The sequence below is a fragment of the Crinia signifera genome, chromosome 19, assembly GCF_055691185.1.
Source record: "Crinia signifera chromosome 19, ASM5569118v1, whole genome shotgun sequence".
NCBI lineage: Eukaryota > Metazoa > Chordata > Amphibia > Anura > Myobatrachidae > Crinia > Crinia signifera.
The window spans coordinates 112,147,350-112,160,089 of NC_139226.1; the positions used below are offsets into that span (position 1 = coordinate 112,147,350).

Genomic DNA, 12,740 nt, shown 5'->3' on the forward strand with positions numbered 1-12,740 from the left:
AAGCACCACAAATGCCGGGTAGCTCCCGGAACGGATTGTGTCCAAATTTTGGGCGCGACTCGGCATTTGAGATATGAAAGAAGTATAAATTAATCATAATAAAAAGACCAACTTTCGTAGTAGCAGAATGTGTGGCTGTTATGACATGGGGCCAGATGCACTAAGCTTCAAAAGTGATGGAGAGTGATAAACAACCAGCCAATCAGCTCCTGCCTGACATTTTTCAAACACAGTATGTGACATGACTGATAGGAGCTGATTGGCTGGCGGTTTATCGCTCTCCATTTTTGAAGCTTAGTGCATCTGGCCCATAGTCCCATGTGTTTGTATGGCCTTTTTGCACCATTGTTTGGAGAATATTTTTATGGGGCCCTAAAAATGTCTGGTTATGCCCTTGATCATTACAATGGCACTGCTCATGACTGGAAAATATGTTACATGCATAATCTTAAATGATAGATCATACAAATATAAATTATGGCAAGAGTAGAACAATGATATGGAAAAATAAATATCCATATAAATACTCCCAGAAGCTATAACTAAGATATGCTTAATAGCTTTAAAAAAAACACAATAGCTTGATAATACCATATATTACACAAATGCAATTAAGGTATATAAAAAAAAAAATCACAATATGCTAATTAACAATAAACTACACTGCCTATGCAGCTATTATAATGACAATGTGTGAAACAAACATAAATCATAATACACTGCTTGACACAGAACAGATGCATTCAGATATAAGTTACAATTAAACACATATGTTTTGGAACAAAATAAGAAATTAGTGAAATCTCCAAGAGAAAACTCAATTTCATAGTCACAAATATAAATGCTTGAACCCCTTCTAAGAAAAGAATAGAAAGTTGTTGCTACAAGATTGAGAACTGTACACAATAAATGTTTCACATCCAGTGCTGGTCTGGCCCACCGGGGCACAAGGGAACTATTCGGGGACCCCACCTCCTCCTCTAATGATCATATTCCAGAATGTGTACTTGAATTACACCTATGACACCTATTCAATGCTGCCGATAATGAAAGCATTGAAAGGTGTCAGATCCGAATTTTTTTAAAAGTCGAATGTGTTTAGTCAGACACAACCACGAAAACGGCCACGGATTGTCGTAAAAAAGGCCATAGAAATTGACAATCGGTGGCCGTTTTCACCTATCCACAGACTTTCCAACACTTGACAGCCGGAACATTGAATTCCATCCGTTGAGTTACTGTCGGATCAGATAAAAATGGCAGACTGTCAGGAATCCCATATTGAATATCCTAAAACCCCTAAGGTGGCTCCCACACTCAGTGTGCAGTGGTTGAGCATGGGTCCCAACCACTGCAATTCGCCAGTGGGTCCTTCATGCCCAAGTCTGACACATCCACATCCTGACATGATACTGCTTTGGGAAATGGCTGTTTATTAATTTTACTATATAAAGTAGCAGGGAGGCAGAGCTCCATAGTGGAGTGGACGATCTTGCCACCGCTGGCATAGTACACATTGTAGCAGGAGCCTGGCAAAAAGAGATTGTGGTGGCACTTCTGTCCCCCTGTCGTTGTCCCCCCTGTGCCCTATGTGACGGCACCAGCCCCTTACGGGTGTCGGATGACGCTCCAACAGTGATCCCAGGATCCCGACTGCCGGTGCTCCGACAGGGGGGATCCCAACTCACAGGGGCTATTCTCCCTTTTGGGGGTCCACGACCCCCATAGATGGAGAACAGAACCTGTGGGGAGCGTAGCGAGCCTCCAGACCCGCAGCATGTTGAGCTTCTTTGCGCCCCCTTTTTGGAGCACCGGCAGTTGGGATCCCCAGTGCCGGGGTCCCCAATGTCGGAGCCCCATACCACACCCCCACTAACAGCCCTGCTGACAGTGTCTGCTTCCAGGTCGGACTCAGTTGCATTTATGAAAGGAATAGGATGAATGCTTGAACCCCTTGAACCCAAATTATACTGTATTTGTCCTATGCCTTCAGGAACTTCTCTACCTTTGTTCTTACCCCCAGGTTCCCTCAGATTTTTATTTGACAATACCACTCAAACTCTATATCAGGCCTGGCCAACCTGTGGCTTGCCAGCTGTTGTGAAACTACAAGTCTTAGCATGCCTTTCCACAGTTTTGCTATTAGAGAATGCTAAAACTGTGGCAAGGCATGCTGGGATATGTAGTTTCACAGCAGCTGGAGAGCCACAGAATGGCCAGGCCTGCTTTTTATGAATCCCTACATGCCTAATTATAATATTTATTGTGGGACTCTAAATTCAGAAATTGAATTTTTCAAATATTTGTGTTCTTACGTAGTAGTGTAAATATTTCCTGCGGGACTGATGCAGAGATATTATACTTGTGGTTTGGACGGAATGCTGGCTTTGAGGTCACATTTTTATCTGCCGCATTGGGGATTTTGTCGTGCCTTCCCCTGAACCCCCTCTGCATCAACCCAATCTATTAAAGTATAAAGTCCATGAACCTGTCCCTTCTTTTAACCTTACTAATGATGTAACTATGTAATTACCGTTTAACTGTTTAAAAAGTGCTAAAAAGACAATTTTATATTTTCACAGCCTAACACGTGTGCGACAGCAATATGGCCTTTTGCCCCGAGCCGGTTGGGATGATCTGATCGCAATGACCTCTTATGAAAAGGCTGTTTCAGCTAAACACAGGAATAAAACTCAGCCCAGACCAATACTGCCAAGGTAGGGTCAATTATGCATACTGTATATGTTTCAAAAAGATAACAGCTATTATCCTAAGCAATGCCTTACTGAACTTCATGGGAAAGTACTTAAGGGGGTATTCAATCCCGAATCCGATTTTCCCGACAGTCTGATTAATAGCCGTTTTTGACCTGTTCCGACTGAAACTCAACCGTCGGTATTCAATGCGCTTACTGTTGAGTTATGGAAGATCCTTAAATTGTCAGAAATAGAAGCAGATTGTCGGAAAACGGCCATGAGTACGACAATCCGCGGCCGTTTTCGACAAAACAGATCTTTTAAAAAAGTTGGATCTGACAGCCTTCAATGCTGTTGGTAATGGAAGCATTGAATCGGCAGCACAGATTGAATATCCCCTTAATCTACAGTACATTGTAAATTCATCAGACCTATTAGATACTGTAATGCTTCTACTGTGGTGAAAGTGCTCAGGTTTGGCTTTAGTTTCCCCATGGCCATGTTAGGTAATCAGCAACATTTTTCTATTATGAGAAATCTGTTGAGTCAATGGACCCACCAAGCTTTTCTACTTATACCACACAATACATAGGGACATTACCATAGAAGTCCATGTGAGTAACAGCGGGTGGCTTAACAGAAGATTGAGTAGTGAGGTGGATATATAAACCAGTAGTGAAGATATAGGTAGACTACAATGTAGGCTAATAAAGGTGAATAACAGAATAACATGGTAAAAAAAAACATTGGAAAGAGGGGGGGGGGGGGGGGGGAGTTGATAGTCTATTACTGAGAGATCAAAACTGTATTTTACAGGTGGACTACAGATCCTAGCCAATCTCCCCAGAAATGCTGTTAATACTTGAAGAACCACAAGTACCAGCAGGTGGATAATTATGGGCCTTCTGGTACCTACAACCCCCCTGTAAAATAAACATTAACATAAAGACAGGGCACCAAATGTTTAATATTTTATAATACAGCATAGGTTGGGGGTGGTGGCGGCCTGTAAGCGTTTTTGCTGCCACCCATCTAGAGCCTCGGTAGCATCTTCATTCTTTAGGAGCTGTTTAATGACCCTCCTCTGCCATTGAACTGCCTTCCCAACCTTGCCCTGGCTAATATTAACCAGTACTAGGGGGCAGAGTGATGATGCAGTGAGTCATGGTTAGGTCATAGTGGCAAAAGAGTTTAAAGGCCGCCACCCACCATGTGAAGAATGCATTTCACCCACTACCAAACTCTGCAAGGGAAGAGGATGGGCGCCATACATAGTTCACAGTCCTGGCAATGGAGAACACCCTCTGGCAGGCCTTTTACAGTATTCATTGCACATGCCCTGCTCACCCCCTGCTGGCCAGGGCAGGCAACAGAAAACTTGGGTACACTGATATCTCTGGGGCCCCCCCAATGACACACCCAGATTTTAATAACATTGAATGTGTTTTTATTATTAGAAAAAATTATAATTAATATTCACTATGCAATATAATACAACAGGGCAGATGGGAGGGCGCAGTAATGGTTCATCCTATGGTTAGCTGTGTTGTGTGATGTCACTGGTAGCCAGAGAGGTGACCAGACTGAGGGGGGGTTACTGGATTGGGGTCCATGTAAATTTCCTTCCAGGAAGCCAGATGGGCAGACAGCACCTTTATAAACGATTGCTAGGGCAGCACTGCCGCAGCCATGCTTACATCCCCTGAGCCCCTCAGAGCCTTGGGGCCCCTCACAAGCTTGGGGCCCGGTCCCCTTTGACCCCCCTGTCGCCTGCCCTGCTGCTGGAAAATGGTTCTGTAATTCTGCAGTGATCTTATCCATGCTAGGAGTTCTACTGGGGTCCAGATTGCGCAAGAGGCAGATGCATATGGAATTTGCTATAAGAGATAAAATAGATTTGTTGCAATTTACCCTTTTTTGGCATATAGATTGTTTTCCATTTTTTTTTCTACGCCCTTTATACAGTATCTGATGTACAAGTGTCAAAAATGCAGTATATTATCTTGTTATACTTATAACAAACACTTGTATATTATCTTGTTACACTTATAACAAACACTTGTATATCCATGTCCGTGTCCCTTATTAGAATGCGTCTTGTGCATATCTGTATGTGTGATGTACATTTGTACTGCCATTGTTGCCTGTTCCTTGTACTGATAACCCTTTGTATTGCAGTATGTGCATTGTTATTTTTATTGTCTGTAAAGCGCCTTGAGTCCTGTTGGAGAAAGTGCGCTATATAAATAAAACTTACTTACTTACTTACTTACTTACTTGTAGGCCAGATGTATTAAGCTTAAAAAGTGATAAAATGGAGAGTGATAAACAGCCAACCAATCAGCTCCTGCCTGACATTTTTCAAACACAGTCTGTGACATGGCAGGTAGGAGCTGATTGGCTGGCTGTTTATCACTCTCCATTTTATCACTTTTGAAGCTTAGTACATCTGGCCCACACTGACTATGCAGTCTTATTAGCTTGCATCTAAAGGCTCATAGACACAGGGTAATGTGTATGAGCCTTGTGTGCTGAGCGATCTAGTCTAGTCTATTTTGAATGCTTTATTCTTACACTGCAATTTCGATTTCAGTATCAAAACATCTCATCCAAATCTAACTCTCTATCTCTCTGGACATGTTACATCTGCCACACCTGCAGTGCAGTATGGTTTTATCCATTTGCAAACAAAATGTCCCCTGCATTCAGGTCTGAATTAGGCCCTATGTACAGGGGCTGCTAATACTGTGGGCATTATGTGTAAGGGAAATTATTTTCTGTGGGTATTATGTATAAAAGAGGAACTACTACTGTGGTAATTGTGTATAAGGGGTACTACTGTGTAGTGTAATGTGTACAGGGCACTACTGTGTGGCATAATGTGTATAAGGGGTACTACTGTGTGTTATAACTCATATAAGCAGAACTACTGTGTAGCGTTAAGTGAATAAAGGGAAATACTACTTTATGTTGTGTAATATGAATCAGGACCACCAGATTCAGTGTAATGTGAATAAGGTTGTGCTACTGTGTGGCGTAATTTGAAATAGGGGTAATATTGTTTGTCTATGCCCCACCCTTTTTTGCAACACATGCCTCTTGTGCACGCAATCCCTTTGTAAAGTATCATAAGGAGGACAAAAATTGATAGTTTGCAGATGGGCACGGAACACCTTAGCACCAGCCCTGCTCACATACATTACTGCTGCAGAATCCCAACTCTGGAGAATATTCAGCTTTAGAAAGTCAGTAATTACAGACTAATGAAACTAGCTAGGAACTTAGTTAGTCCACGGAGGGAAGGGGGGTTACCATCTGGGTGTCCGAGTAAGTCCTGGCGGTTTTTCTTAAAGATAATGATTTCAGAATAAAATCTGACTGACTTAAATCTGAGAATGGACATGTTCTCCAAATCTGATTGTGGCTGTGTTATTTCCTTTGCTTTACAAACTCCCCCCTGCTGTTTTATATGCAGCAGGGAGCTTAGAAGAGAAAATGTATTTTATTTGTATTTCTTAGCTGTCTGAGAACTTTTTGTCTGACATCTGCCGAGGACCACACTCCCTCCATTGTCTGACATTTTCATTACAGGGTCTTTCATATTGTGTAATTCTTTTACCAAGTGTCTTGTTGTTCTACCTTTGTTAAATGCTCGGGCACTCTTTTTATCCTGTTGAAATGATATGAAACCCCACCAAAATGGGAAGCCTTAAATGCAACTGAAATACAGAAAATAAAGAAAGCTGCCATAACTTTGCAGCCGCTCTGCGATAACCACAGCTTTCTCCACAATCCTGATCATCTGCACAATCGAATTCATTCAACATTTGATTTAAATTGAGGAAATCCACGTGTTGTGACAAAGCTTCAATCCATGTCTGCAACAAGCCAGCAATTTGGAACAAACAGTTTTATTAAGAATACATTGTTGAATACCAATACATAGAAAAACAATAAACAACAGTCTGCCGGAACTGATACATGTCATTATAGGATTGCATCTGGCACAAATGCTCGTTATGGTACTAGAAAGGATTGCGGTAATGAAAAGTCTAGGACGCATACAGTAGTAGCATGTGCTTTACTTTTAGGCATAACCTAAATAAATACATTGCTAGAAGGAATTAATATATTTAGGGACATTTCATGAGTTATATCTCGTTTTATTAAAAATCTTCCTTTTTCAGGTTTGAAGATTAAAGGAATAAAGGTTTTCACAGTTTTTTGAGCCGACATGTGCCGACAGGCGGTATTTTATGCCCTACCATCCACTAGGGCATGGTGGGAGAATAAAATAGTCTGCCGAGTGCAGCGAGCCACTGAAAACAGTGTCGACATTTGGGTAAAAAAAAACAGTGAAAAACCCCATATTGACCTTTTGACTGTCAACCTAACCCATGTCAACCGAATGCATGTGTCGACCTTGACACCTGTCGACCTTGTCGCATGTCGACCTAGGCACCTGTCGATCTTGTGCCATGTTTAACTAGACACCTGTCGACCTTGCTGTATGTGGACCCAACGGTGTCGACCTAATGACTGTCGACCATCATTAGGTCAACCCAATGATCCCAACCCAGCCAATCAGCTCCTAACTGTAATGCAATTGGAAATTACAGTTGGGAGCTGATTGGCTGATGGTTTAGCACTCTCCGTTTTATACCTATTGACTGGTGACCTACTGTAAACACTGTCTATACTATTATCCACATCCTTAGAACATCCACAGTCTCACAAATGATTTACAGGCAGGAGAGTACTTGTCTTTGGGAAGTCAGGGACATGTCACTTATGTAAATATGCTAGCAAGCCCAGGCTGCATATGACACGTGGGTAATGGAGAGTATAATCAAGAATCAAGAACTTTAACATGGAAGAGGCAAATGCCCCATAAAAGACAGATCATTTATTTCAAGGTCATGTGTGTCCAAATAATTCTGGTGTCATGTGTACCCTCTATATAAAAATGTTCATGCTTACAATTATTTTATACTCCCCCCCCCCCCTCTGATAAATGAAAGAAACATTTGGCATTTACCTAGGGATCATGTACGGTGTGAATCACTGAGACACAGCCTTAACTTGTTTACAGCATCATTTCAGTGGATTAGATAGTAAAAGTGTAAAGATGCACCAGTGAGCATGGCCATGTGCGAGGACTCTAATGGGGTTTCTGCAAACATTAAACCTGACAGTAAAACACTTTGAAGCATCACATCTTGGATCTTGGATGCTTAATTGAAATAAATGATATTATTATAGACATATTACACAGCAACTTTACACATGGATTTTTAGGCTAAGCATTCTTCCCAACTGCCCCGATTTTCATGGGACTGTTTTTTTGGGACTGACCCACGTCCCAACCAGGGCAAGCAGTGTCTCATGTTGGTGGGGGCAGTTTGGAGTCCCCCCGTCACCTACTTCTGTGCTTAGCAATGCAGTGTCTATTTAATGAGACAGGGGAACAGGTGGAATGACCAGAAGCTTTTAAAAATGCTGACCACCGCCCCCAGAGTGACACAAAATTGAGGGTGTTGATCACGATTGCCATGAAGCCATGCCCCCTTTTTCCAAGCCAGGCCCCCTTTTCAGTCACACGCAAGAGTCCCGATTGGGAACTTTAAAAAGTTGGGAGGTATGAGCCTATCGCGTGTATGTGTGCTCCCATTTTTCAACCTATCCTGTGAAAAAGAAAATCACTAAAACAGGTGACCTGCAATGTTATCCAACAAAAATGTGCAGGAGAAAATGGGAAAATCAGCCGGTACCATCGACAATGGCAAGGTAACATGTGAGCAGTATAGAAGTAAATTAAAGAGGTCATAATTAAAAGGTTTGGGCTACTTAAAATGTGTTACAAATGGTAATAAGCAATCTTTTTTGTGTAAAATAAATGCTCTCATAAAATTTAGGTCACACAAAACTGTGTATAACTAGATATTTGGGTCAATTAATGGCACCTTTTGATTCCTTGTAAATAATGACTGATTACTCCCACCTGTAAGACTTGTCCCACTCACATAGCACCCCACTATATGTGTCCTATACCTTGTACCCCATTTCTATTACTGTTCACCCCAAAACTTGTGTGTGTGTGTGTGCGTGTGTGTGTGTGTGTGTGTGCATGTGTTCTTCTGTTAATACAGTATGTGATTTTTATGGTCTACTTTTACTGTTCTAATATCTAAACCTAATTTGCAGTCTTACAGATGGTGCTTCCATGACCAAATCTAATGTACAGACCAAAAAAGTCATCCAGCCACACATTGATCTACAACTGCAGAAGCGGCATGAGGGGTGAGTAGCCTTCCTTAGAGGAAATAATGTAAATACTGTATGTGGCATAAACAGTTGTCAAAAGCTGTGAAACCCTTGTTCAGCATTGGGTCTCAGGTAAGTAAAATTTCGATGCAATGTTTATACAAACCAAAGTTTTGGCCACTTACTGTAGGCAATGCACACATTTCCCTGAATCATTATTCATAAATATTAAGTAAGTTAATTCTGGGAAATCAGAGGCACAACTTTCCAGAGCATGAGTATTTAACTATTATCTAAATGGGCCATTCTCAAAAGTCAGGGAAATTTGTCGTTCAGTACTGAATATTTGAGTTTTTTATTATGCACAAATAGGTGCACACACAGGTACATTATGCGACACAGGCCCCCCCAGTTCAAATTGTGCTCTACTGTGTCATTATACCACACAATGCTCTCTTTCACATGTTGCTTATATGCCATCAGACTCATTATAATCCCCCAATTTTCCTTGGCCCCTGGTACATGAAACTGGTTATCTTTATCTCATTCCTTTGCCTGGTACTCTCCTGTCCATTTTCAGTAACATTGTGAGTAATTATATAGCTGTGAATGACCTTCCCATGTTGTGCAGAGGAAGAGGTCACATGATGGGGATGGCCTCAGCTGCACTCCTCAGCTGCTAGAGTAAATATTTTGGTGCCATGTGCCAGAAAGTGCATTAGTGTCTTCATCCCCATATCTTAAATAAGAGCAGATTGCACCAAAAAGGGCATGGTCTCATGAGAAAGAGGAATGGCAATACAGTTGTACCTTCAATTCAAATTATGCAGCACAGTAGCGACTCTTACTCACATTACACTACATAATAGTGTCCCTTATTCACATTATAGCACGCAGAAGTGTTCATTTTTTAAAGGTATTCCAAACAGTAGTATACCTTATACAAGTTATGACACACAGTAGCACTCCTAATTCATGTTATGCTACACAGTATTACCCCTAATACCACACAGTAGTACCATTTATACACATTATGCCACACACCAATGCTTTGTACATATTAAACCCACACTGCAATAGTGACTCTTACACAACTATGCCCACTCGGCACATATAGCATAAAGAACTGTAGATCTGTCCTTCCTCTCTCCCTCCAACAAAGTAGTGTCACTCACCACGGCTAAGGTCTGGACATGGATGGCAGGTGTGGTGGGGCGCTGGGCTGGAACACAATCTTCATTCAAGGACCTCATCCAGGGACTGAACATTGAGACAGCTGAGAGGTCTTCCCACTCCACCATCTGTTTCCTCACTCTCTGATTAGCTAGTGCAGACACTCTGCAATAGGATTTGCAGTGATCCCATTGCCTCCCACGCCACCATAGTTACATCCTCCCTGGCTGGATCATTGGCACAGTCTGGTCTTTGTTACTAGCCAGGACCAGCTAGCCAAAATGTGTACTAGCTAAAATACAGGAACAGCTCCTGTTCCGCTTTGTATCTACTTGTAGACTACATATGGCCCTCGTGCCACTACTTTAATACTCTTGTTTTATAGAGAGGATTCACTCTTATATAGTCTGATTTAATTCAGACCACACTTCCATGACACACCACTACAAAATGTCCCACAAAATTCAATTTTTTTTGCGGATATAAACGGCAAACATGGTAACCTGCTGGTTACATCGCCCATACACACGTAGCGATATGTGTGTGTGGGCGACCTGTGATAACCAGTGTTCTGTTACCAGGGTTAGCACAAGTAGGCAATTTGACAAGGTCTTGACTACCTGTAGTCAAGATCTGCGCCAGCCATGGCGACGTGCGGGACTGTGTATCGCCATCGCCATGGGGCATACAAACGGAGTGATCCCTGCTTCATTTCTAAGCGATCTAGACCACAGGTCAGAGGTTCCCAAACGCGGTCCTCAAGGCAACCCAACGGTCCAGGTTTTAGGTATATCCATGGCTCAGCACAGATGGTTAAATCAGACTGACTGAGTTACTAATTAAGTCACCTGTGGCCAAGCATGGATATACTTAATACCTGGACCGTTGGGGTGCCCTGAGGATCGCGTTTGGGAACCTATGCCACAGGTTCTCAAACTCGGTCCTCCACACAGTGCATGTTTTGCAGGTCTCTTCACAGAATCACAATTGAAATAATTAGCTCCACCTGTGGATCTTTTAAAATGTGCCAGTGGGTAATGAATGCACCTGTGCACCTGTCGGATGACCTGGAAAAAGTGAATTGTGTGGGGTTTGAGGACCGAGTTTGAAAACCCCTGATCTAGACAGATCGCTAACAAAATGGGCTATTATCACCCCGTACGCAGGCCCTTTAACACAAGGTTACATTTGTAATGTAAAAGATTGTTTCTGAGAACAGATTCATGTCAGGCAATTATCACCCCGTACGCATGCCCTTTAACACAAGGTTACATTTGTAATGTAAAAGATTGTTTCTGAGAACAGATTCATGTCAGGCAACACAATAATTTGGTTGTGTATTTTATGTTATTGTCACTTTAAATCAAGCTGCACAATTTGGCCGTATTACAACAGCGCCTGCAACTCACAGGCTAATACATTTGGTTCTATGCGTTTTTTCGATTCAGCAAACAAATTCAGATTTCTTACTATTTACCATTAGAATGAGCATAATATAATACTGTTAGATCCCGTCACTTCTGTAAATTCAGCATTGCAATCACTGTCCCAGGCTTTTGTCTATATTACCTCTTTCAGCAGTATGCAGTGTAATAGAAACACATCTCATGCCTCTTGAACTGATTACAGGCATTGCAATTTCAGAAAATGGAGTCAACCTAGGGCACAGTCTTGAAATAGAAAGTAACATTTTTGTTTAGAGCAGAGAGCCAAAAGCATACAAAATACGGCATAATTCTGAGCTCAGTGTAAGCTGCTACAACATCTGCTCATACAAAATGCTGGAGAGCCTACTGGAGCAGCAAAGAACCATTAGCGGCGATACAACACTACATGAGAAGAACAAAGCAGGGTCTTACATTATTTCTGCACAGTAACAGATAATGTGGTTTCGTCCTTAAACCCCTCTGAAAAAACAGCTACTGAAGCCACTGCTGTACTTGCAGAAATATACGTCTTAAATAAAGCTGATTTACTGCATTTTTTTCTTTAAGAACACAAAACTGCCAATTTTTTTTTGACCAAAGCACTGATCTACATGGTTTTGCCGTACCTCCCAACTGTCCCAATTACAGCAGGACACTCCCGCTATTTGGAGACTGTCTCGCTGTCCATCCAGCAGGTGGCAATGTCTCGTGGGTGAGGGGGAGCAGGAGATCCCTGAAAAGATGGCGTGAACCTGCGCATCACATCGCTTTGGTGCAGGGAAGAGAAAAGGAGGGCAGTAAGAGGGCTGGGGGCTGCCCAGTCGCTAGGAAAGTGCTAGATATTAGAGATGTGCGGCCTCGGATTTACCCAGAAGTCAAAACGGGATTTTATTGGCTATCGGCTGTCACATGTTTTCACTCCAAATCATGTAACAGCCGATAACCAATAAGATCCCGTTTTGACTTCCGGGTAAATACGAACCTGCACATCTCTACTGGACATGCGGCGTAAAATCATAGAATCAGCACTAGGCCTCGCCCCCTTTACCCATGGCCTCACCCACTCTCCCCTGAGCCCCTCCCCTTTGTCTGACAGGTCCCTATTTGGGGATTAGCAAAGTTGGGCGGTATGGGTTTTGCATCAGAGCCATAGATATAACATATGCTTTAATGTCTGGAA

At 42.2% G+C, this 12,740-nt stretch overlaps 1 protein-coding gene across 2 annotated transcripts in view; it reads left to right on the top strand.

Moving 5' to 3' along the window:
• The window catches only part of LOC146042899 (uncharacterized), an 83,932-nt gene that overhangs the window by 39,024 nt on the left and 32,168 nt on the right, over positions 1-12,740 (top strand). For both annotated transcript variants that reach the window (XM_083163183.1, XM_083163182.1), the window contains exons 4-5: positions 2,583-2,717; positions 8,901-8,996. In XM_083163183.1, the coding sequence (XP_083019309.1) occupies positions 2,583-2,717; positions 8,901-8,996 (231 nt within the window). The remainder of the gene's footprint in view (positions 1-2,582; positions 2,718-8,900; positions 8,997-12,740) is intronic.